The sequence below is a fragment of the Lepisosteus platostomus genome, chromosome 18, assembly GCF_059453375.1.
Source record: "Lepisosteus platostomus isolate fLepPlt1 chromosome 18, fLepPlt1.hap1, whole genome shotgun sequence".
Classification (NCBI taxonomy): Eukaryota; Metazoa; Chordata; class Actinopteri; order Semionotiformes; family Lepisosteidae; genus Lepisosteus; species Lepisosteus platostomus.
The window spans coordinates 14,507,108-14,533,237 of record NC_142628.1 but is presented as its reverse complement, the minus strand read 5'-3'; the positions used below and the strand labels follow the sequence as shown (position 1 = coordinate 14,533,237).

Genomic DNA, 26,130 nt, shown 5'->3' with positions numbered 1-26,130 from the left:
CAGCTCAGTGCCAGGATCTACAGCTGCAGGGCCAGCCTCTACAGCTGCAGGGCCAGCCTCTACAGCTGCAGGGCCAGGCTCTACAGCTGCAGTGCCAGCCTCTACAGCTGCAGTGCCAGGATCTACAGCTGCAATGCCAGGATCTACAGCTGCAATGCCAGGCTCTACAGCTGCAGTGCCAGGCTCTACAGCTGCAGTGCCAGGCTCTACGGAGGGAAAGCCAGGATCTACAGCTACAGCGCCAGGCTCTATGGGGGAAAAGCCAGGATCTACAGCTGCAATGCCAGCCTCTACAACTGCAGTGCCAGGCTCTACAGCTGCAGTGCCAGGCTCTACGGAGGGAAAGCCAGGATCTACAGCTGCAGCGCCAGGCTCTATGGGGGAAAAGCCAGGACCTACAGCTGCAATGTCAGGCTCTACAGCTGCAGGGCCAGGACCTACAGCTGCAGGGCCAGGCTCTATGGCGATATCCACCCAACTGAGAGTAGCCCTTGCCCTTCACAAGTCGCTCGGTGACAAACACGCGCCGTCTCGAGGGGTGTTCGACTCACAGCAAGCGCAGGGAGGCCAGTCCTCGAAACACGTCCGCCTGGATGCCTTTGATTCGATTGTGCTGCAGGGTTCTGCAGAAGGAAACAGAAGCGGAGGGGGGAGGCGTTTATGGTAAAGGAAACGAAAAGAAAAGGGCCGGACTTGTTAGAGCCTATTTCTATTATGCAACACCATCTCCGAGGGATTACTCTCCACATACATGTTTATTTTTAACGCCTATAAATTACGTCCACTCCCTCCCCTCACAGCTTCAACCGGCAGAGGTAAGATGGAAACTCTGCCTGTGCGTGTGGACGATCCGACACTCGAGAGGGGGGAACCCGTTTCCTGAAGGAAAAGGCCTGAGAGGTGTTGAGACTGGGTGTACTGTCAAGGTCTGGTCTTGAACTCTTTCTGAGACACACCTATTTCCATTTCTCTTAATCTGAGGCATTTGGCAGCTGAATGTAGCACTTCAGAAGGGAAAGCAATTTAGGAAGAGAAAAGGTCATTAAAAAAAAAACATTTTGAAAACCCACAAACTGATCATGCGCGGATTTCCTAGACAGTAACTTTAATGAACAGAATGTTTTTTGTTTTGCTCAAGCACACAACACTTAATCTTCCTCCCCACTTTCATAGAGAGAGAAAATAAAATATAAACCTTGTGCCTCATGCCTGGTATGATGAAGACACAGTGTATCTAAATTTACAAGGTAATTACATGTCATTTTTCTATAAAAACAGTACCCTTCAGTCTACCCACTGAATAGATGTATTTAACAGGACAGAGGCCAGTGGCTTTGGGAGAGCTGAGAGGAGCCAGCAGCACCAGGCAGATACTTGTTGGCATCTCGTTTGTGGGCTGTACCAGCGAAACGTGGTTTTCAGGAAGGAGCTGTGTGGCAAGTCATGTGGCACCACACTGTCATCGTCCTTTCATGTTCTCTGCTCTCCTCCAGCTACATTCTTTTGACAAAGAGCGGCATGAAAAAAATCACTCAGGCTGGCCTTTTCAGGCCAGGAAGCCGACACAGTTAAATGGGGCTTCAGTGTATTATTCTATTTTGAGACCTCTTGTAGGCTCTGGCTATCTCAGGGTTCTGCTTAAGATTAGCTTCACACTGCAGCATGCCGGGCAGACATGAAGTATTGCCTACAAAAGAGTGTTCAGTACACAAAGACTATTACTCTGTACACAGGCAGCCCTTCACAATGACATCCTGCAGTATGTATATCCGATATAGAGAGCTCAGAAAGCCAGACTACCAGTGTAAGCTATCTGTATGGTGAAAAATGGGTGCTGTTGTGCCGAGGCGTTTGGTATACGTGCAAGCAGGACCATGGGACATGGTTCCATGACAGTGCTATGGGCACACCACAGGGCTCTGCTTTTGCAGGTGTGCAGACAGGAATGAGATTTATATATATAACATTACTTTATTAACCCTTTACAATTTCTTGCATTAGGAATTCGCAGACCCCAGCTTGCTCTCCATGAGACACACAGACAGGGAGAGAAGCCTGGGGTCAGAGCGCAGGGTCTGCCATTGTACGGCACCCCTGGAGCAGTTGGGGTTCACGGCCTTGCTCAGGGGCCCAACGGAGTAGGATTCCTCTGCCGGCTGCGGGATTTGAACCGGCAACCTTCCAGCCACAGGCGCAGATCCTGAGCCACAGAGCCACTGCTCCGCCCGATTTGCTTCCTTTAGCGTGAACTGCCTCAATCTATAATTCTGATCCAAAGACCTCCTCCATAGCTCTAGAACAGTGCTTTTCAACATGCTCAACGTCCCAAGCTTTTCATGGCACGCCAAGTTACTTTAAAATATCCGTCGCTAATGTTGCTAGAAATAACATTTCTTACAAACCCGAGCTACAGTTGAGAGAATGCAAAATTCTGGACGTGGCTTTTGGACGAGCCGCTGATTCACTGAAACAGGAGCCGGTTTCGCTGACCACAACCGGTCAACATCTGGAAACAGCTGTTTCCACGACGCCCCGATCCGGACTCTGAAAACGCGATCTCTTCTTGACTTCCCGGGACGTAAGAAGAACTGAGCCCTTTGGAGTTTCAGGCAGAGAAGTTCACGAGAAGACCCGATGCAAGTATTTAAAACCCTCAAGGGCATGGGCAAAGCCATGGGACTTCTTCAGGATGAACAGGGGCACTTCTTTGCAAAGAGAGTTGTGGGGGCGTGGAGCAGACTACCCCTCCATGTCGCTGAAGCCGATACCCGCCCTCCTTTTATGAAACAGTGGGCTGATCTTTGGATCAATTAGCTACTCGTTACTACATGGGCCAGACAGGCTGCATGCCCTCCCCTCTCACACAACCTTACTGACGCAGTTTCTCAGCACTGAGACCTTTTCCACAGTGTGCAGTTAGGAGACTGCACCTCGTGCACTGAGATGGCACTAAACCTGTGCCAGCTGACTTGGCTCCCCAGAACCGCAAGTTGCATCACAACGCAGGAATCTTGCTGGCAGGTCACCCCTTGCCCCGGAGCTGTGTACTGGCACAGTGCTACACCCTGCCCTAACCCTAAAACCAACGTGGCTCCAGCCAATGTACTGCTCTCGGATTGTGCACACAGAGAAACCCTCTTGTGATCTCTCCTACTCCACACAGACTCCTTGTTTTGCTTTATTCTGGCCTTAAACATCTGGTGACAAAATGAAACGGTTAGAGAAAAGAGACTGGTTTGAATTTAGGACGCTCACATTTCCTCCAGCTTGGTGCAGCCTTGAAAACTCGGAAGCTCTTCAATCTCATTATAGGACAGATCCCTAGAAAGACAGAAGGAAAAAAAACAACAAATGTACTGCGCTGTACATCAGTCACAGGGACTTCGGATTTCACACAAATCGCTCCATGCTGAAAAGCCTTAAAGTTATATTTAGTTATAACATAAATTCTAACACAACTGACAAGTCCGCTAGCAATAATGAAGAATAACAGTGCAGTGCTTGACCTACAAGACACTTCAGAGCAACACTGAAAAACATCTCCCATGGGCCTGTAAGGACACAGCAGTGCTCAGCTTCAGCTCCTCTCACCCTTGGATCCAAACCCCAGATTCCAGTTCTAATGAAAGCTGGGGGAACATGCAGCTCAACCTACAGTTACTCTCATCATATCCTCTGCTGATCAAGCTGTTCTTGCTGAACGTGTTACTTAGTGGTCAGGGGAAAGGAATTGTGGTCATTGAACAATAAATGATAAGATATGCCAAAGGGACTGTCTGGTGCACATTCCAATCCAGCTTAACCAATTACTTAATTGGTTCAATTAGTGGCTAAATTAACCATTCTTGGAAGGCTGCTATAAAAGATGGAAGGTTTTAATCTCTCCAGGACTAGCGCATGCCTTACTTATACTTTTGTATAAGTTTAGAAAACAGAACTCCAACTGATTTAAAAAAAAACCCACCATACACCAGACACATTTTTCTAAAATTGGCCATCAGAATAAGACCATTTTTGTCATAAGGTGCATTCATATTTCCCCCATAATAACTCATTCTTTCATTGAGAAGCCCGAAAGATGTACCACAAAGACATGACCTATAGAGGCACAATTCCTACACCTCCGAAGGACTCTGCTTCAGAGAGCTCAGGGGAAACTTACAGGGTCCGTAGCAACTTCAGATCTTCACACAGGCTCGCAGGAATGGTATCTATCTTGGTTCCCGTCAGCGTGCTGCAAAACAAAAGGTACACCAGCATGGGAATTTCTTTCGGGATAACTTAAATTTAACAAATGACTCTCAACTGTCCACTACAAAATCACTCAGGGTCTCTAAAAAGAAATATTTGAAGTTTAATCCCTGCTGACATGGGAGCTCTCCGGGTGCTGGGCTGGAGATGTATGGTGTAACACTTGCACACAAGCTTTTTAAAGTCTTAATTTGAATCTAATTAGATTGCTACACCCAGCAGCCGAAGCAGGCCCAGATAACTGCAGTGGTTATTTCGGGCAATTATAGGATCTATGAGCACAGGGTGTCAATCTTGCAAAGACACCTTAGGAACACAGAATCAGAACGGGTTTGTAAAACCCAAAGAAACGAACACACAGATTTAAAAGTTCAGGCTCTGCCAAGAGGATACTGAACTTCAAGTAACATAGGCTGACAGTATGATACAGAAGCCTTTTGATGCATTACTGAATGAATCACGTTTAATTACACATTTTTATTTTGTTCCTTTGTATTGTATTTCCAATTACTCCCAACTGCGTTTTTTTATGAATAGCTTTGCTCGTATAGACTATAAAAATATACTGATCAGCTATTTCTCACGCAGGAAAGAACCTGTCAGTGTCTGGTGAGGAATTTAGGACCAATTAGCACAACACAATGACTACTGGAATTTGACTAGCAAAAGGAAAATGCATGGTAACACAAATTCTGTCATTGAAATACTTTCTTTGCTTTGAAATTCATAAGTCCACAGCACTGTGCTTATTACTAAGCACTACTATCAATTAAGCAGAAGAGTACTTTAAAAATAATGCAGTAATGTTTGGTTATTATTAAAATTGTCTCGAGGTGTTATAGACACACTGGGGACATCTGGTCACCCTTCATCAGGTACGGACAGCTTTGGCCCTGTGATTCTGTAATACCGCACGTGGCAGTAGATTGTCAATGAAGAACGGAACTGGAATCGTAGGTGCAAGGCTGTTCATTTCAGCCTTAAACCGATGAAGCCAACATCAGCTGATAATTCACAAGTCACCCCATCTCCCAGTGAGACTTACAGGCTCTCTAAATTCTCAGTCCCATTGAGGTCAGGAAACCGCAGCACCATACTGGCTCCCCGCACTATCCTGAAATTAAACAGTCACAGCGCGTGAGAAGAACTTCACAGAGGCACACATTTTCTCTTTAAGAATTACAGAAAGGAAGACTGTAAACAGAAGCACACTCAAGCACTTTAAAGGGGAACTCGAACACTACTTTCACATTTGGGGTTAGAAAGAATCAGCATTGATGAGTGCACTTCAAACCACAATGACAATACAAGGTTCACAGTAACTTATGTATGTGCAGTACCATGTTCTGTGATTCAGAAAGAGGTAGCAAAACTTCTGGTGGGGTGAGCGGCCCTATGACATTGCAAACAAGCGGGCTTATGAATACATCTCTTCTAATCCAACAGAAATATTGCTCTCGACTTCAAGGTTTTGCTGACAAATACTACTTACTTGCTAACTCTGCATACAGATCACGCTGGAACATTTCTGCAGTGAAATGTCGGCTATACAACCTGTACTTATTTGTTCGTCCATCGCATTACAGTAGTCACTACAGTGACTAGTGAGCAGGAAGGGCTGCATCACGCCACAGTCCGTGGGAACTTGATTATGAGTTTGCGACAACATGGAGACTTACAGTACTTTCACAAAGTTCACGGTTTTGTGCTTAATTTGAATTTTGGCATTTTTTTCTGTAACGTCAATCAATTTGGAGAATTTGCCAAATCAATTACTTAGAGCTACTTATGAGATCAAAGCCAACGGAGATATTTGTTTGGGGGGTGAAGGAGGTGGAGACGGGACATTTCTTTGTAATATGCAAAATGTAGCTGTTGCTAAAGGCATTCTTACAGGGAGTGGAGCTCTGACAGGTTCCGGAAAGCTGTGCTGCCCACAAACGAGAGGGGGTTGTCATACAGGTGTCTGAAACAGAAGAAGTGGTCCACAGAGTCACCTTCAAGTTAGGACCAGGAATCGAGAAACCAAAACACGAGGAAATGCGAAAAAGACACCAGCGCATTCAGCTCAGAAATGACTGAAGAAACTGCAATGAAATCAGACACTACAGACTCAAAGAAGTAATGTCCTCAGCATGAACCTTGCTTAGACAAAGCTAGAAATGTCGGATTTTTTTTCTAACACTGAGGCAAATGTATTTCGCTCCAGGTACACCAAACAATCAGAATGTTGTTCCTTGTAAAATAAGTTAATGAAGACTCTTAAGGCAACAAGGAACCCTAAACACCTCACCTGGAAAAGGAAAAACATTTGACAGACACAGCCGAAACAGACTCGACGGTGTAAAACTCACATTGCTCTCAGCAGAGGATTTTGGCTGAAGGCTCCATCGGGGATCACAGCAATGTTGTTACTATGAAACCCCCTGGAATAAGAAAAAAAACTAAATAAAGGGCCGGATATAATTCTGGCATCATTGTCCAACTCAGGGCTGCTTGCACCCAGGTTAAAAGGACAATCCCAGGGGTAATCAAGTCCCTCTTTACCTTGATTTATCATAAAGATGAAAAGGCGCTATATAAATCACTTGGCTGGAGAGGCTCTTGATCTCTACAGTCCAGAAAATGCACTGCTACTGGCACAATGTGCCTGGGAGTTCCCAGGTAGCACTGCGGGTTTGGTCAGGCATCATGGCAACTAAGGCGCTGGTGCAAAAGGAAAGATACCTTTGCAGTTTTTGTGAAAAGGCAGTCACAGGTAGAAGGTAGAACAGCGAGCGAGATGATTGAGGGAGGTGAACCGGGTTTGTTGACGTTACTTTGAACCCCCAGGACGACATGCCAAAGAAGGCACCTTATAAAAAATGTTTAGGAGTAGCAGAGCAAGATGAAGTGCATTAGTTTTGCAGAGAAGGGGGAGTAACACTCAGCAATCAGATTAATCTCCTTTTCTTCTTCTTAGAGCAGAAAAAAAAAAGAGCTTAGCACCTGGCTTTCAGAAACTGGCTGGATTACTGACATGTCATTCTCTACACGAAAGAAATCTTTTTCATCTCTCTAAAGCTCGGGATCAAGGTGTCACTGTAAACTAACACTACAGTCATTTTTCTTCATTCTGTGAAAAACTTTTCCACCTAAGGCTCTTTAAATGCGGGGGGGGGGGGGGGGGAGGGGAAGAACAAAAAGGTATTGAAATGTTTGGGCCCCGTCTGGGTAACTCGTCAATCTATCAACTTGAGCGACAATTCCCACAGGTCATCCGAGAAGGAGCGCGAGGAGCGCGGGTTTCTCACACAAAGACGAGCAGAATCAGGCTGAGCTGACAGCGCTTCCAGCATGTGGGGCTGTGAGCAGACCCCCCCCATCCCCCTCCCCACCCCCCAGGACTGGAAGGAAAGTAGCTAAAAGAAATCAGCAACTTACAGCTCCTTCAGATTTGGCAGAGCCTTGATCGCCTCAGGAAACTCAAGCAGGTTGTTGTAGTTCAGGTCCCTGCGACACAGAGAGGGAGACAGAGTGTTAGGGTGAATGCACACACACTGGTCCTGCCCCCCTTCACCAAGGCCAGTTAACTCCGTTTTTCAGCTTCGCTTGCAGACAGACGAGGGAGAGAAGAAGAAAACAAGCCGTGATGCAATGCGCCTCTGGCTGGGTGCCTGATGTGTGTTTCGGTATTTATTCAACAAATTAAATATTTGAATCAAATAACTGAAGGAACTGCGGGATACAGCAGCATCAGTTACACTGTGAGCTAACAACCAGCTGATCCCATGGCCTTCGCCGTATTCCCACCATAGAGTTCCTCTGAAATTCCATTGCCAGCGGTATTACATAGACAAGCAATTGTCAGGGACGAGGGCAGCAATCCATATCCAAACACACCAGCATAACACCGGTAAATGGAATCTGTTTACATATTGTACCTTGCCATGAATAATGGTTTTAACAGCACAGCATGCACATACAGTATAAATACACACACAACATATGCTGCAAATCATCTTTTGGCAGGCACTCCTGTTGACTCTCCTGAATACCTTGCTCAACTGATACTGCGCCCTCGTTACATTGCCTGAGCGGATCTGAGACTCCTCCGAAGTCAGAGCACCTCTGAGATCTTGGCAGCCGTCGCAGGCAGGGCTTTACTGAGTTAATGGAGCAATCATGAGCTGTGGAAAGACATTCGGGCCTGTTTTTCTGCCTGTCCCAGGCAGCTGGAGGTGAAAGGTTACAGGGGCCTGCCTCAGTTTGGCAGAAGACTCTAACATTCCCCTCTGCTTAGGAACTGTCACTCTCTCTTCCTCCTCCTCCCCCTGTCCAGCTCCTGATCAGCAGCCATGAACAGACGACATGCGACCCGAACCTTCATCTGCAACATTCCTAGATGACGCCCAGGCCGTGGTAGCGTTTTCTGAGCGCGGACAACGTAAAGTTCATAGATGAAAGGGAGACTCAAACAGAGAAGCCTAGCTGAGCGAGCAGCTCATACCTACCTTCAACAAACAAAGCCGAAGAGAAAGAGACTGCAGCAGTGTTGGTTTTTTCTCAGGTTTTTTTTAAAGATCATTGTGATACTTCATACTGTTAAGTGGAAATATTGTTTGTCTCTCTCCAAGAGCTGAACAGTTAAACACCCCCACATTTCCAGCCAAAATTCAAATGGTTGTAACAGTTATTACACTTCAACTTTTATTTAAATGCAAAGTCTCCTATTAAGGAAGGATAAACAACTGCTTTTCAAAAATACTGCATTTCCACCAATTACTTCTTAATGATAATCTCTTTTTTTTTTTAAAGTTGGAGGAGCTGCAGGATTTGCAGGATCCAGTTTAAAGATCTCTTAGCACGAAGTCAATGAAAAGTCAGTGGTGCAATGAAAACACAGGCCTTCGGCTCACAAGAGGTTTCTGTTCCTCTAGGTGAAAAGCATCAAGGCGTTTTCCATCCTCTGCAGGGCTGGAGGAAGTATCAGCCGGAAATGAATAACGAAGGGGAAACCAGATATCAATCTCAGATGATTTGGTATTTATCCTGGCAGCAATTACTGGAGGAAGTTGTTCCGTAGGCTTCCTGATACGCTAAAGCAGTCTGCAGTGGTAAATTCCACACACAGAAGGAAGAGAGCCCGGCTTTCAGCAGCAGAATTTTAATGCACTGTTTTTTTCAGAACAACAGCAGAGATAGCAAACAGAGACGTCTGCTTTCACGCTGGCTCAAAACAGCTACAAATCTTGACTGTGCAGTTCCTTCTCTTAGCTGGCCTTACAGTGAACCCAGAAGCACTGCAGCAGCTCACAAGCCCATGAGCCCTGTCTCTTAACAGCTCTTGAAGGTCACTGTCACCTTGAATTGGATAACCCCTCCCCCCAGAAAAACATACACACACACACACCCTCGTTGTCGCTCAAAAACGGGCCCCCCTCAGGCAAAACTGACACGCTGCACTGCTCTGAATACTGTTGTGAGAAATAGGGCCAGAAGAGCTACTCAAAAACACCTGCATGGAGAAATACCACCCCCAAATTCTGCACCAGAAGACATTAGCCTGAAGATAACAGTACTGGGACTATGAGGAAACTGGTACAGTCCTTGAGCTCACAGAACAGGAGAGTCATCGGAGCCCAGTTTTCAAAATTAGAAAAGGCGCTTGTCTTTAAATACATTCACTTTTCCCCTTGATAGCTCCATCCATGTCAAGAAACAGCAGAGCAGTAGTGAGGCTTCATAGTGTTAAGGAGAGGATGGGGCAGAGTGGTGGCACTGTGGCTAAAGATCTGTGGCTGGAAGGTTGCTGGTTCAAATCCCGTGGCTAGTAGAGGAATCCTACTCTGTTGGGCCCCTGAGCAAGGCCCTTCAACCCAGCTGCTTCAGGGGCACTGAATAAATGGCTAACCCTGCACTCTGACCCCCAGCTTCTCTCCCTGTCTGTGTGTCTCATGGGGAGCAAGCTGGGGTCTGCGAAAATACAAATTCCTAATGTAAGAAATTGTATATGGCTAATAAAGTGATCTTATCTTATACAAAGGGATGTTTTACCTTTACCACCATATCTAAGCTTTCTCCTCAAATGTTCAACTTCTTCAGGGGTAAAATAATCTACTTTGGATCAACTTTCCAGGCAAATCACATCAGGAGCTATGGAAACGGAAACTCAGAAGTCGTGCGAACCTGCTGTAACTTCACACGGGATGTTCACATCACAGATGAAGACAAAGTAAAAAATACTGGATTTTATGTGGCGATTGATTCGGTTTGTGGCACTTATGCTTGGATTTGCATCGAAGCCACATAAAAACAGCTAAGCTCTCGGCTTTCCTTTTTTTCCATTCTTGCCATTGTAGTCTCACGCGTTGTGTTCAAACTGTACTGTACTCAAAGGCTTTCCTGCTTCTTCATTGACATTTCTCAGATCTGTCAATGGGTTTTCAAGCACGCAGGACACTTGTGTTTGACACTTACAGAGTTTCCAGGTTCTCTAATCCGTTAAAGCAGTGCTCCCCGATCTCCTTGATTTTGTTGTTGTGGAGATGCCTGAAAAACAAAAACAGCATTCTTAAAACACTGGTAAACAAGTGGGTGCAAAACATTTTATAAGCTCCATTGACATTCAACAGGAAAGCAGACTGGAAAAGGGCCATTGATGTAGAATTCATGCTACATTTAATAACAGAGGCAGAACCAACCAGGCCTGTACACGCAGTCAAAACCTGTCACTTTACAGGATTTAGCAAAAGGTCAAAGGTCAAAGGGGAAAGGTCGCTAGATTCATCTTGTTTTTTGGTGCTGAACTGAAGTGATGCAAACAGCTTTGACAGCACGACCAGGCAGCTCTCTCCTGCTTCTAATAGAGCAGAGGGGCGGCTGTTCTGTTTCCCACAAAGGCCTGCAGCAGCCCCCGATCCTGAACTGGATCCATCTGCTGTGCAGCAGGAGCGCCCTGCGCAGGGAGCCGGAGCATGGGGTCTGTCCGGGCGCTGTACTCACAGGACCACCAGGCTGGAGAGGTTGGCGAAGGCGCTGTCGGGGATGTGCGAGATCCTGTTCAGAGCCAGCGTGAGGGCCTGCAGGGAGGGCAGGTTGCTCAGGGGGGCGACGGGCACCTCCGTCAGGCTGTTGTCGTCCAGCCACAGGTGACGGAGCTGCAGGAGGCCCTCAAAGCTGTCCTCTGGGACCACAGTGATGTGGTTGGCATCCAGCCTCCTACAGAAACAGTAGGCCATTACAATACAAATACAGGCTTATACACAGATTTCCAAAGAGCTTTTGCCGTCATGCACCAGTTCCCATTCAAGCTCTATAGGCCTTTTCCCTCTGCAGTCAGAGAATGACCAGCAGGCATGTGCTACGTACTAAAGACCGACTCTTATCACTTCGGTCCCTTGATCAGTCCTGTGGATGAGGAATGAGAGCTGGCTACAGCAACAGATCTACAGGTCAGCGTCACAGGGCTCAGCGCACCGAGAGAGGTACAGAAGTGACGTCACTCCCCTCTGGAATCCAGACACTGCAAAACTCGGCCGTGGCAGGAGGAATGGTCTTCCGTCATGGCGGAGTTGTCCCGTCTAGGGAGCAGCGCTGCCCGTCTTCAGAGCCCGTGAGCGGACAGAAGGAGCTGCCCCCTGTCACACATTCGCACCACAAGAAACCTTTGTTCGGCATCGGGTCTCCAAGTGGGGGCAAACTGCGCTGAGGGGTGAGGAACGGCTTAGTGCACAGCATTTCCATGAATTAACTGGCACGAAGTGGGATCAAATTAATTAAAAGCATTCGCCCAGCAAGAGATGAAAGGCATTCCTCAAACACATCCATGTCTGTAGGTGCAGTTAACCTAAAACCAACGTCTAATTCTTCTAAATAATACACCAAAGAATTATTTAGTGCCTTGCTGAACTCTTCCAGACTGCCTTTTGTTCTTTTTGGAACTCCGCCCCCTGCAGACATTTCCATTTGCTTTCAATATGGTGTGAAAAATTAATCAGACCTAGAAAGAGAGCCACACACAAACTACTGCAGGTGCGAGCCAGACTTGAAAATTACTCGCAGTTGCCAATCACACGCTGACAGCCCACTTCTCTCACATCTCCCGGCCCGAGCTGAACCAAAAGCACACAACTGCAGCAGATACAGGAACTCAGTTTGGCTGACCCACTTCTCAAGTCCCCATGCTTAAAACATGCATTTTCGATGATCTCATACGAAAAGGATTCACAAACGCATTTATCACTTTTGGGCTATGAATCACCCAGGCATTGCACAAGCTGGGAATACCAGAGGTCTGGCTACTGAAATGCCTTACATGAGTTCTGGGAGGTTGAGGAAACCCTGTTGTTATCATGGAATTATTTGCAGATATTTACTGCTCTGTTTATACAGGCGTTTGCCTCAATGGTTCCAATCTTCTGACCACAATGAGGGTCCTGAGCAGTTAATTGCGGCTGAATTATTTCCTGTTTATGAATGGTAACTCACTTCTCCTGCTCTGCTGTAGGCACGGCCTTTAACTACATACCAGCGCGTGCAGACTCTGTACAGTAACTCCCGGCTGAACCTAAACAAAACTGCTAAAAGGGACAGGGACCTACGGTTCTGCAGCACACTTAGTATATTTTTGAAGCCCACCTCTTTTCTTCGCCCCCCCATCCAGGACCGCATCACTACTACACTTTAGGGGCTGGAGTGCCTGTGTATCCGTGGAACTTTGGGGGGTGGGTTTCAGAAGCGTCGGAGCAAAGTATCAGCCCTGGCTGGGGCTGTTGCTGCCCTCTCAGGTCGACAGAGAGGACAGAACAGGGTGGCCGGGACAGCATCCCTGGTCGGCGTCGCGCAGGTGGGACGGGTGAGCGCTCTGAGCTGTGGGCCTGCCGCCGCCGTCTCCACGGCGTTTGGGAAGAGGCACCTGCGGGAACCCCTCCCAGCTCAGAACGCAAAGACACAGCCAGGGTCTTGTGAGGGCATCGGTATGGCATCACCTGTCCGCTCGGCGACCTGGGAGTCACTGCAGATGTGTAAGGCCTCGTGAGGGGCGCCCCTACCACACGCTAAATACACAGCGACCACCCCCCCACCCCGCCTCCAAAATCCTCAGTTGAAGGAGAAAAGGGGAGCGTGTGAGAAGAAGAGAAGGAGAAGAGCCTGCTTGAAGCTACCTGTCTCCTACCCAACCCTGAAGATCAAAGCCCCTTCCCACACAGTGGCTGAAAACCTCCCTGATAGAGCTCCCCTGACAGCTCTTTTCATTAATCCGCCACCAAAAAACGAAACAGCACACAACCCCAGACTGTTCTGCACGGGCATGCAGGACTGTCAGTGCAGATCCGAGCCCTGCGTTCAGATCATTAATGCTTTTAAGCACCGTTTAATCGCGTGCCGTCTCCTCCCGTCTCCCGCGCCATCGGCTCCCAGCCGAGTCCCAGAGTTACAAAGGCGGCGCAGACGGCCTGGCGGGAGGAACTGGGGCACCTCCCCGCCGCCGCGCGCAAGGTGGGCCGGCCGCGGGAGTCCCAGAGAGCTCGAACGGAGAAGGACACGTTCAACAAGGAACGCGCGCTCGCAGTCTTGCGCCTTTCGAAGACGCGATCCCGCGGAGGTCTGCCAGGCCGCGGGGGTTCCCCTCTTTTCTAAATCTGCGTGTCACAAGGGTGCTCACGCGCGTGTCCTAGTGCGCCCCACTCTGAAGTCCACACCGGAATGGACTCTGCCGAAGGCCATCACCCCCAACAGTGACGTTTCGCTTTCGAACCTATCAAAGCGTACTGTCAGTTTTGGGCTGGGACAGATGATATGAAATATAATCAGTAGTACAAATCCTTGATTGTGGCACTGCCACGTTTTCCTTAGTTTACTGCGCTTGTTTTAAGTCGAGCAGCTCTACCTGAATGAACACAGCTCTTGTGCAGGGATAGACGAGATGAAATTCTATTTCATCAAACTGGGAGGGGGGGAGTGATTTTTTTTTAAATATCTACCAACGTGCACCGGAAAAGAAGCAGCGACAACAGACAGCACTGTGACTCTGAGCTTAGCAGGTGTGAACCTGGCCAGTACCTGGATGAGAGACTCCTGGGAAAAACTAAGGTTGTTGCTGGAAGAGGTGTTAGTGGGGCCAGCAGGGGGCGCTCACCCTGTGGTCTGTGTGGGTCCTAATGCCCCAGTATAGTGACGGGACACTATACTGTAAACAGGCGCCGTCCTTCAGATGAGACGTAAAACCAAGGTCCTGACTCTCTGTGGTCATTAAAAATCTCGAAAAGAGTAGGGGTGTTACCCCAGTGTCCTGGCCAAATTTTCCATTGGCCCTTACCAATCATGGCCTCCTAATAATCCCTATCTATGAATTGGCTTCACTACTCTGCTCTCCTCCCCACTAATAGCTGATGTGTGGTTTCCCTTAGAGGTCAATTAATTATTATTCATGAACATAATAGTGTTGCCTCAGTTATGAGCAGGAGTCAGAGAAGAGGGAGTTCTCTAAAACCATTTATTTGGAATGTATTTGCCTATTGACGTACTGTGTTTGGAGATACAGTTTTCTAAACCAAAACAAATTACGATAGACTGGCCCCTGACAGCTCTAGCACGCACTTTACAAAAAAAATAACTAACCTTTTTAATTTTTTTTTTTTATTTTGGTACACCTCATTTCCAAGGAAAACAATACCATTAAAGCTGTCTTGGCCTTTAAAAACTTTTCTTTTTTAAAACTGCAGCCCTCAATAAAAAAAACAAACAAGCTGTTGTTGTTTTCATCAGCTAGGAAATCAGTCCGCAAATCAGGCCCTGTCCCTCATTTTGTTGAGGAAAATAGAAACAATAATGTCAACAGGCTGTCTCGACCCTTATCTCTGGCAATCTCTCTCTTACGGGCTGATAAAGCTTCGTCACTTGAGCTCCTAGACACAACGATGACAGAGATAATCTTCGAAATAACCATCAAAGCAGAGCTCAGGCAGGCAGTCAGGCCTCGGGGAGAAAGCTTGTCACTTTCAGGATGTCGAGGAGGCAACGCCTCTGGCCTGTCAACGCTGGAATCCTTCACCAGGAAGAAGCCTGCACACGCGAAGGGTGAGAGGAGGAGATCTGCACCTGCACCCGGAGGTCCTGCTAGCCCCTTCGCAGTGTGCGTCTCCCACGAGGGATCTCACAGGCAGCGCCGGGTTGCCTCTTCCCTCTGCGACAGACTCCAGCTCCTCCCTGGGGATTCCCAGATTTTCCCAGCGTTCCCAGGCCAGCCGGGAAACACCGACCCACCCCCCTCTCCCCCAGCGAGTCCTGGGTTGCTGGCAGGGGGTTGGTGTCTCAGCCCAGTGGGAGGTGCCCAGGGGAGCCCCAGCAGATTGGGGGTTCAGTGCCCCTCAGCTGGCTTCTCTTGATCTTTGGGGTATTCTGGGCTCTCCCATCGCAGTGAATCACCCCAAGGGGCCCCGAAAAGAGACCTCTTTTCCCCTGCTGGGACCCCTGATGTGGCCCAGGGGTCACGACCCTGGATCAGGAGGGAGACACAGAAGATGACACACCTGCACACTAAGGGCTCGCTCACATTCCCAGCTGGGAACCCTGAAAACTCTAGGGTCTTAAATCGTTTTTTTGCCCCTGTAGCAAAAAGTCACTTAAAGACGCCTGGTGAAGTCGAACACTAGAATTCTTAAGACCTGTCATGTATTTGAGGAAAGCAGATGCCCAGAAAAAAAAATTAGGCAAAGCCTTTCATATTTGCTCCGGAAATCCATGTTAGATTAGCAAGTGGAATAAAAACTGGATCTGTCTGCCATACGGGTGAAAGCCAGCATGAGACTCTTACTATTAATCTTTAAAAACCACACATAAAGGCAAACCCTGCAGTTTCCCCAAGCTTTACTCATGATTTCACTGAGCTTCACTCAACTTACCGAGACATAGCACAGCATACTTTTCAAGAGTGAAATCACCCCTTCGTTTAGATCTTTATAATAAAATGTCCTTTTCTCGGATCTTGCAGACTGAAAGGACATTTTTTTTTCTGAAATCTTGAGTTATATATATTTAGCGATTCTAGATCCCATCCAGATTATTTTGATCCTTCGATCTCCAGTGAGATAATTTAAGGCTGCCCATGAGTCCCAGTTCCCTCATAGCATAAGGATTCCCATCAAAGAACACAAACGACAGCACTAAGGGATTTACTGAGGCTTTCTTCCAAGGCAATTTACATTTGCACCCATTTATACAGCTGGTATTTTACTGGAATAATGTGGGTGAAGTTTCTTTCTACTTGGTGATCAAGGAATGAACAGCCTCATCTGGGATTTAAGCCCACACCTTCCAGTTAAGAGTCCAGAACCCTGACAACTGCACCAGACACACTGCTGCCTCAAAATATTATTGAGCAGATTTGTAGAATGTATGAATTCTACATCAGAGATTACAAATCATCAAGGATCTTGGAAAGTTTACAAAGGCAAACCATTCAGTCTTCCTGCTCTCGGGTGCTGGGGTTTAAGGACCTCAGGGACGTATTTTAGAAGATCTCAAGGTGTCTATAACTAGCTCCTTCCCCCAGTCCTTCTCTTCACCAGCCCGGTCTATTTCATAAGTACATCACTCGTGTCAAAGATCATATCTGTTGGGGATTTTAAACCAAGAAAATTGTTTTTATCGCCTTCAGTCAAACGAGAGGCAAAGATCTGCTCAATTAAGATCAGCCATTCCAATACGATTGGGTTCTGGTTCAATATGCTTATTCAGTGCATCCCGAGTTGCACCTGTTCCTTAAAATGCAAAGTTTTGCATGATCACTCTAAACAAAAATCAGCCCTTTCTCTGAACATACAGTACAAAATAGCATGAGCAAGACCAACCACATGCTTCTTTCTAGTAACCACTTTATCCAGGGTCGGCAATACCTCAGAATAATGGTTTGAGAAGTCAGTGAAGTTAAGGACCTATGCCCCTAGCACCTGAAATCAGATGGTAGTCACTTTTATTTTCTCTCTCCTCTATGATTTACCCAGGGTTAAAGTGAACATTGCACTGACAGCACCTCCTCAGAAGTTTGGGACGAAAGCAGCATCTCCCTGCCAAGGTGCATTACTTAAGCTATGAAACTTAGTGCCTCAGGGCCGAGGAGAAACAAAAAAACAGCCGCAAAACTTAAAGAAGGAGGAAAAAACAACAATGCCTGATTAAGAAAGAACCCACTGAAGTGATAATGACCTAGTAGCTGCTGTCAAGCCTGAGACTACCTTCTTTCAGGAAAGGCCTTTGGCAGAGTGTGTGCTGTTTGCTTGACAAAGGCTTTAATAAGACAGATGCCAAGAAACTCTGCAGACCCAACAGCTAGCGCTGAACCACTGCTTAACGCCTGTCGCTTTGTGAGGTGGCCTGCTCATGACCTCCGAAAAAGCTTGCTGATGAAGAGACCAGGTTTTCAAAAGCAGCCAACTGCTGTGCAAGATCATAGTTTCCAGGTGCCTGCAACAGCGGTGATAACTGGTAACATTTCCTCATATTTATATCACACGGTTCTCAAGCACAAGAAAACAGAAAAGGTCACTGACCTGCAGATCAGCACCCAAGCAGTCAATCACACGCCCACAAATATCAGAAAACCTCTTCAGATTAAACGTCTCCATAATTGGACTGTTACCAAGTTCCATCAAAACTAATCTGACTTGTTCTCTCTAGGCACTTTGGACAGATTTCCAGCGTTTGAGTTCACCCCAACACTAAGACTGCCAGCGGTCTTTAAAACCATTAAAGACTTTAACAGGCACTTTGCTTAAATTAAAAAAAAAAACACGCACATAACTGACACCTACTCGAAAAGGCAAACATTTAATGAAACCCTCTTGGGCTAAGGGAGCTCTTAAAATTCACTTAAGATGGGGCAGGGGTTCAAGGAAACTTCTGTTCAATTTTGCAAACAAAACCAGCTAACGCAACTGATGACAGAGCAACAGTTGCAGAATTGACACGTAAGGTCAGGAATCTTGAAAATACACATGCTGCAATTCGCCGCCGTTAAACTCCAATGGTACTCCAGGAGAACAGCGGAGGATGTGAGACGTCCTTGGGGAAAGAGCGTTCCTGGAAAATGGCTAACCATTCTTTTGCGTCTGCTCAGAATCACGGACGCCGCTCAAACCATTTTCGGACTGCAATGCGATCTTTTCGTCAGCTATAACGCGCCGTTGTCACCGCACTGGAAATCCTGCAACTGCGATGCCCTCTCCTGTGTCGAGCACGTGCAAATTGGAGCTCTGTGCAGCAGAAAACACCCACAGTGACTCCTGCAACGGTTTGACAGGCCTCATTGTTCTTTGTTATTCTTCGAGAGGCGTGTGGCTAATTCTTTAAGCCTTCCTGTTATGACAAAGATCTGATTCCTTTCCAAGGTGGAGAGGGGGGCCTGAGAAGTAAAAAGAGGCAATTATAATCGGCCCGATTGACAGCCTGTTATTAGGGATGACATCGGCCAACATCTCCACGTTCCCTTGCTTGTTCCAGAATGTAACAAACGCTGGCTTTGTCTCAGAAAGTTCCCACAACATCAGGGCTGCAGAGGAGGCGAGAGAATTCCTTTCAGTGTAGATTTCGTAACTCCCAGCTCGGTGCTTTGGAGGGTCTGATCTACCATACCCCCCCCCCACCTCACGTCCCAGCAGCGAATGAAGTAATAAATAAAGATTCGGAGCCACTGGCCAGCTGTGGAAAGGATTTCCCCCGACAGCCGCAAGAGTACCGGCTAAGTGGGCCGGGGGGTCAGTGGGGCAGAACGTGCTCAGCACGTGACAGAACTACGATCCCAATGACTTCCCACGCGCCCGTGATGTCAGCGAGCGAGGCGCCTGTCTCCTCCAATCACAGAGGCCGCAGCGTATCGCAGGTTGGAAGGCCTGAAGGGTGGGTAGGTCTCAGGAGCCTACCAGGGAGGCAGGAGTCGCAGCGAGCGGAGGTGTAAATACCCCCATCTGGGCATGTAAGAAAGAATAACTGGCCATTGGGAATTCGAAGTTAACGAAAGGTTTCGAAGCACTCAGGCCATCTTGTTTATTTTCTAGCTAGCTTCTACAATAACCCCGGACGCTAAAAGCAATTTTCAAAACCCGAAGTAAAAGGAAAGGCAGCTTCCTATAAGCTAGTGTCTCTGACGGAGGCTTGCACAGAAGGGGTACTTTGTTTTAAAGGGCGGACAACCCCCGCGGTCATTCAGAAACCGAAGCAAAAAACGTTTCGTTTTTTTTCAATCCGTGTTCCGAACTCGGGACCCACTTTGGAGGCTCCCCGCTTACATTCAAGTCTCGCCGTCTGAAAGAGAGCTCAGTCGGCGACTCAAGATGTCAGGGATTGCACGTTCCAACTCACGTTCAAACACTGGATGCTGAAACCAGCAAAGTAACAGAGCGACGAGTCCAACCGTGACCACAAAGAAATCTGTCGTGCCAACTCAAGCAAGTATGGCTCTATTCTCCAAGTAGGCAGCAATGTCAACATGTGGAGGCTGCAAAGGAACAAGTAAAGTTTTACTCCATGCTGAGAAGAAAAGAAACAATGTTTTGGCTGTGGAACCTCCCTCAGCTGTACCGGGTGTATCACAGATGGAGGCTTCACAGCCAAAATGTTGTGTTTCTTTTCGACATGGACTAAACCTTTACTCGTTCCTTTGATTTGTATTCTTGTTTATCAACCGAGGCAAAAGACCTATAAGGCCTTTACCAAAATCTAGAGTCATTCCTAGCGAAATGCTACAACCCCCCCAAGACAATTCAACCGGCAAGAATACAAAACATTTGCCCTTGAGCCACAGATCTAGAGCTAAGATCTGGGCATACAGGGATGTTTGCATGAAGCGAGCAGCCATGCGTGGCTGCGTTAGAGGGGACGGACTTACAGAGACTGCAAGGCGTGGAGTCCTTTCAACGCCTTGCTGGGAACCGTCTTCAGCTGATTGTTCTGGAGCATCCTGGGAAGACGAAGAGAAATGTCAAAGAAGAAACTCCTCTGCACACACTGAGGAAAACAAAAACACATTCACACGGGCACGGAGGTGGGGCTCGATCCGACAGGATCGACTCGACGCTCCCCTCTCCCAGCTGATGCCTGCACGACACGGCGCGATTTAAAGGGAAGCAAAATGCCTCGCTTTTAAAACTCGGCCACTTCTGAGCACGTCCACGCGTGCTCAATCTTGAATTTTAACGTCAATTTTCACAGCGGTAATCAGATCGCGATGATTAGTCATATGATCATATCTAACAGATTAAGGATTCCTAAAACGGAATAAGGGTCAACTTATTCTGCAGGGCGGGCAGACTGGTGCCTGATGGACAGAAGACCAGCAACCTGTAGGCCAGCGGCTGAACGCGATAGCCTGTCCGCACTTCCCAGCCCACGCACCTGAGCCCGCCCCCTCAGAGCCACAGACCATCCCCTATCTTTTTCACAGTCCTCCTGCACCTATAAAAGGAGCCTGGATCAACAGGTAGAGTTACTTAACACTCTCACGAGCTGTCCTCTGTTGATAAAACGTCCTGTGGTTTGGTTGGGCATGCTTTTTTATTGCATCCCGACAAATCTCCCCAAAATCCAGAGAACCCTCAGTGCAGGCACTCCAGGGACTGTGCAGCAACAGCAACACCAGATCTTATTGGCTCGTAAGCCCCCTGGCACTGACCTCCCCTCGCAACTCCACAGAGCAGGCAGGGATACGCATTCCAGCACAGCACAGATAAGGACCTGCGAACGAGCATTGTTTCCATCTCCCAGTGGAATGCACAACGAGTGATAAAACGTAATCCCTCCTGGGCGAACGTGGTGTGAAAAGAGCACACTTTCTTGCAACATCAGGTTAACCCACGGGCAACTCTCAATGACGCCCTGCCCTCAAGCATGCCTGGTATCGCTGAGGTGCCACATACTGTACATCGTGTCTCCGGTGGAACTGGGCATGATTACACGCAGCCAGCGATGAGTAAGAAACACGGGCAAGAGCCTTCTTAATACCAGGCTCACCTCTGCTTATCTGCAGTTTACAGCCAAATGCGGCAGCTGGCAGTGCGAACCAGGTGGTGGCTTTATTCCAGGTTGCCAGCCCGTCATCATCAAATCCCTGCTCGCCCAGACAGCAGACCGCACCAAACGTGGACCGGAGCGCGCCGGGAACAGTGTGACTGGAAACAGCTGCAGGGGCACGCTGGGTACTTACAGGACTTTGAGGTGCTGGAGTCCAGACAGGGCCTCCGGGTGGATGAAGGCCAGATCGTTGCCGGCCAGCCTCCTGCAAAAGAGAGCGAGAGAGAGAGAAAAAGAACATCAGCCGTGCTCGGGCATGAAGCACCTCCTGAGCCCCCTCCACGTTAAGACGGGCACTTTAGCTGCGGCGCGGCAGGAGCCCGCCATCTCAGCCCTGTGCGGGGCAGGGCCTGACGCAGATGCTCCCTGCAGAAGGCGATCTGTCGGAAGCCTCATGAGGTAAGAGGGCAAGTTCCCCATTACCCCCCCTGATGCTCTTGCTCAGCTACCATGGACAAAGCACTCGAGAAGGGAATTTTCTAAATGACTCTCAATAATAACCGTAAATAACCACCACTGTCAAACAGGCCTCTTGTAATTACAGGAAAACAAATGTGCCATAAATCTTTCAGTGTAATCCCAGTGGCACTGCAGTTTATGTAAGGCTATGTCCTCGTTCCATCACACACTTATGTAAAGTTTCAGCATCCATCAAATGTGTAAACAGTCCTAAACTGCTCCCAGGAATTGCTCATTCTGATCTTTCTGTTATTTTTTGTTCATTTTTCCTTTCTTTTTTAGGGCTTTTTTGAAAAGCCCTGTAGTTTATGCAGCTTGCGGTCTCTGGGGGTCAACTCCAGGCTTTCCGTGAGGAAGGGCCTTTTTCATACAGGTGGGGCTGAATTCACCGCTGATCAATAAAATAAGGAGCACGGGACCTTTGCTTCGATCAAATGCTCCATGGAAGGATGTTTCATCTGTCCAATAGTCCAGCATTGGTACTTCCACCATCAGTCTGTTCTAACAGGATCATACTGCACCTGCAGCACAGCTCTGGCATTGCCCCACTGCTCAACTCAAAGCCCATCTGCAGTCTGGCTTCAAAGCAAATTGACTGAATGTATGTGCCTCCATGTGAAATCATGTACGCAGTATTTGCATGTCTCAATAGCCAAAGGGGAATAACGAAAAGCAGAGCAGAGTGTTTTAAAAGCTGGTCCACTGCAGGACTCTGCTTGCAACAGCCACATGGTGACCCAGTAGTATGTCCCGCAACTTGGATGGTTTCTCAGAGGCAAGGATCACCACTTGCCATGTTTCTGAGCCTGCCATCGCCACAGGCCCAAACACCGGGGTCTTTGCAGAAGTAAGGGTCCAGCCATAACTGGGTGGTGTGTGGGGGCATGAGATTTCTTGGCCTTCCAAAGCAGGGCTCAGCTCATGTGGAGCGATAGTCGTGTGTGTGTGTGTGTGTGTGTGTGTGTGTGTGTGTGTGTGTGTGTGTGTGCGCCGTTACAAGCCAGTGAGCCTGACAGCAGACAGGTGGGCTCACTCAGGTATTCCCATGTCTCCAATTCATATCTCAACATCAAGCTGTGGAGTTCCTGCTAAAGCAAAGAAGAGCCAGCTGTCTCTGAAGGACAGAAATAAAAACAACAACCTTTGTTTGACTAACCTGCATTCGTCGGGAATGGAGAGACAGGCCGAGGAATTTATCTCGATAAATTCCACCCTGTCTCATGGCAAGCTAGAAAAGACAGGTCTAGCACATCAGACTACCTGAGAGCCAAGCCATGTGATGTGAATGGGCATAAAGTCTGAGAGCTGCCTTTTTCCCCTTGAACTCTAAAAATATCGCCCCATTTTTCTCCCCTTGTTTCATGAACCTTAAACGACTTCTAAACGCTGAAGAGGAGAGCGTCTGTGTGGTCCCATTCTCTGTCGTGGTGTACAGGACTGCACACGCCTAACCCTGTCGAACGTGCACGGAAATAGAGATGATGGCAATGATATCCATCACATGCGAGCTGCTTTAAACAAAGCAAACACCAGACACCAGAGCCGGGACACTTTTAGAACACAAAATCACGGGGCTCTTGTTCGGAACTGAGCCCTACGCTCAGAGGCTACCAGTTGGAGTGAGTGCAGCCCATGCCTTCAGCTAGCTCTAACTGAAGATGTAGCTCTACTGCTACATCTGTTCTCTTTCTTTTTCTTTTTCTTTTTCCCGTTTACAACCACTTTTGTGCAATATATGCCAGGGACCTGTGCAATACATTTACATCTATATTTATATCTATATCTTTATTACATCTATATTTATATTCATATGTGTGATACGTTTTTCTGTGTACTGTTCTGTTCTAGTTTGCTCTTGTGTGTCCGGACTGTGAGTAACTGTATTGTATTGTATGTATTGTACTATTATTATATAATTCGTTACACTGTGGCTGTGTTGTGTGTGTTAAGCTGCTGTTGCACTGCAATTTCCCTCACGGGATCAATAAAGTATCTATCTAACTGCTCACCAGCTAACTTGCCATAAGCTGCGATGGGCTTGGGCTTGGGCTTGGGCATGGGCTTGGGTCAGCCAGGGCATCCATGCAGTCGTGGAGCAGCAGCAGTTCCTGGGAATGTGCTGGGCAACCTGAGATCCTCCAGTGCTTTCAGTGAGACCTGCAGCACTCCTCCAGTCAAGTCCTGCCCTGCTGTGAGACTCTCACACTAGTGAGATTCTGCCACACACTTTATGCCATCCTAGTGCCAGGAAACACTTCACAAAAAAACTGCCCATGCCCTCCCTTGACCTGTACTTCGGGCAAGCTTTACAAAACCTCCTGAGGTCCAGCTGATGTCCCTGCAGGTTTCTGAGGTATCTACACATACTGCTGCTTTAAAGGGGTGAGTAGACGTTGGTAAATTGGTTCAGCTATTCCACTCATGATTTAGGGCAATAGGAGTCTGGGTTGGACTGAACACCTTCAGACATGAAGGCCCTCCATCCTTGTCTTAGACGCTGACATGCTTCTTCGCACTCGGAGCTACCTAATGCGACATTACGCGCGCCACCATTCATCATCCGGGCTATGGCAAGCTGACAGGAGCGGAGCTACGCCCCTCATCGTGGATCACTGGAAAGGGGCAGGAGCCCGGCAAGTCCCAAGAGTCGAAGCTTGTCAGGACCTTCGACTTTCTGGCAAAGCCAGCCCTGCCCTGGGGGTGCCCGGGCAAAGCCAAAATACCGCTAACCCTCCTGGTATATACCGTGGTATATACGACTGCCCACACCTATGCCAAAGGGCTGCCCCCTCTTGCCACACCGATCCTATGCACTTCCACGTGCGTCGGCGCGACCTTTGACCTATGTTCTGAACTGCAAAGGTCTGCTCCCATAAGGACACAACACTAAAACACGGCGCAGACTAAGGTCTGCTCCTTCCACCCACGGCTGAGGGGTGACATGACAGGCGTGCGCCCGGCCTCGTCCTCCGAGATCCTCCTGCTAGAGACAGCCAGCAGAGCCGTGCTGAGAAAGCACCCCCCCTCTCTTCGTCCTGCAGGCAATTTCATGAGGTGATTTACAGGTGATGTTTCGGAGCAGTAAATCTGTCAGTGCCGCTTTCCGACTCCATTGTGTTTAGATAAACAAGACCCAACCAGAAGAAGCAGGTCTTGCGTGAGAGAGGCCGGGATCACTGGAGTCTACCTCAAGGCTGCTCCTGTTTTTTTTTCAGCCTGCTGTTCTCCCTTTTATACTTCCGTTTTTCCCTGCCTGGCTGTTCTCCAGGAAACAGGATACGACTGGTCCGCTCGGGCAAAACTCTGGAAAATCGGTTTGGCAAAAGTAGACTTGTACCGGCCGTACACAGATCATAGGACGGGATTTGTTATTGGCCAAATACAATTGCTTGCATTAGGAATTTGTCTTTTTGCAAACCCCAGCTTGCGCTCCATGAGACACACAGGCAGGGAGAGAAGCTGGGGGTCAGAGTGCAGGTTCAGACATTTATACATGGCCCCTGGAGCAGTTGGGGTGAAGGGCCTTGCTCAGGGGCCCAGCGGAGTAGGATTCCTCTGCCGGCCACGGGATTTGAACCTGCAACCTTCTAGCCGTTGGGCGCAGATCCTTACCCTCAGAGCCACTGCACCGCCCCGCACCGCAGAGTTTCTTGAATCGGAGATAAAAGCTGCCAGCACTAAGGAGCTTTGCATATTGTTCCAGTCCTCTGGCTGAACACATCCAGGCAACCTTGAGACGCACAGCCAGCAGGTCTTTTGGCTCTGAATGCGACCCTCCCAGTCACTGTGTCATTGCTGAAGTGAGCACTTCTATAGCAGAAATGCACTCGCAAGCAAACCCTGTGCCTGTGTCCCGCTCTGAAAGAACACAGCCCTGACAGAGAGGACTGCAAACAAGTCATCTTTCTTAGACTGAAGTTAAAACTGGTCTTCTCGTCAGAGTGAAAAGCGTTTAAGACTGCTTAACAGGAGAAAGAACTATAAAAATAATTAGAAGAATACTTAAGCAGCAACAGGACAGCCCATCCTGGGAGTACACAGGCCAGGCACACTAAAGAAAACATTTAGTCTGGGAAAGTGCAGGAACTTGCTGAATTTCAAATCGGGCTATGGACTGTGTCTGTGCCCGAGGCCTCACAAGGGGTTGTACAGTGAATTGGTATTTTCTAAAGGGGGAAAACAGAACCATTTCATTGCGAGTTACCAGTCTGAAAAGACAGAGAGGGTGAATAAGAAAACGCACCAACCAGACAGCACTTTCCACACGAAAATGCCAGGAAGAAAAAAGGATCTGAAATGCCAAACCATCACGTTAAACACGGGCTCGACTCCCTGTTTGAGCCTTTTCAACGTAGCCCGTGGACTCTGCGAACA

The 26,130-nt window shown here is 48.0% G+C and overlaps 1 protein-coding gene across 1 annotated transcript in view; it reads right to left on the bottom strand.

Annotated features, from left to right (window-relative positions):
- Positions 1 to 26,130, bottom strand: part of lgr4 (leucine-rich repeat containing G protein-coupled receptor 4) — a 70,147-nt gene that overhangs the window by 9,640 nt on the left and 34,377 nt on the right. The window contains exons 3-13 of the mRNA XM_088610990.1: positions 21,431 to 21,502; positions 20,117 to 20,188; positions 11,236 to 11,451; positions 10,711 to 10,782; positions 7,675 to 7,743; positions 6,606 to 6,677; positions 6,146 to 6,217; positions 5,297 to 5,365; positions 4,163 to 4,234; positions 3,256 to 3,321; positions 552 to 623 (exon numbers count right to left, since the gene is read on the bottom strand). Coding sequence (XP_088467116.1) covers positions 552 to 623; positions 3,256 to 3,321; positions 4,163 to 4,234; positions 5,297 to 5,365; positions 6,146 to 6,217; positions 6,606 to 6,677; positions 7,675 to 7,743; positions 10,711 to 10,782; positions 11,236 to 11,451; positions 20,117 to 20,188; positions 21,431 to 21,502 — 924 coding nt within the window. The remainder of the gene's footprint in view (positions 1 to 551; positions 624 to 3,255; positions 3,322 to 4,162; positions 4,235 to 5,296; positions 5,366 to 6,145; positions 6,218 to 6,605; positions 6,678 to 7,674; positions 7,744 to 10,710; positions 10,783 to 11,235; positions 11,452 to 20,116; positions 20,189 to 21,430; positions 21,503 to 26,130) is intronic.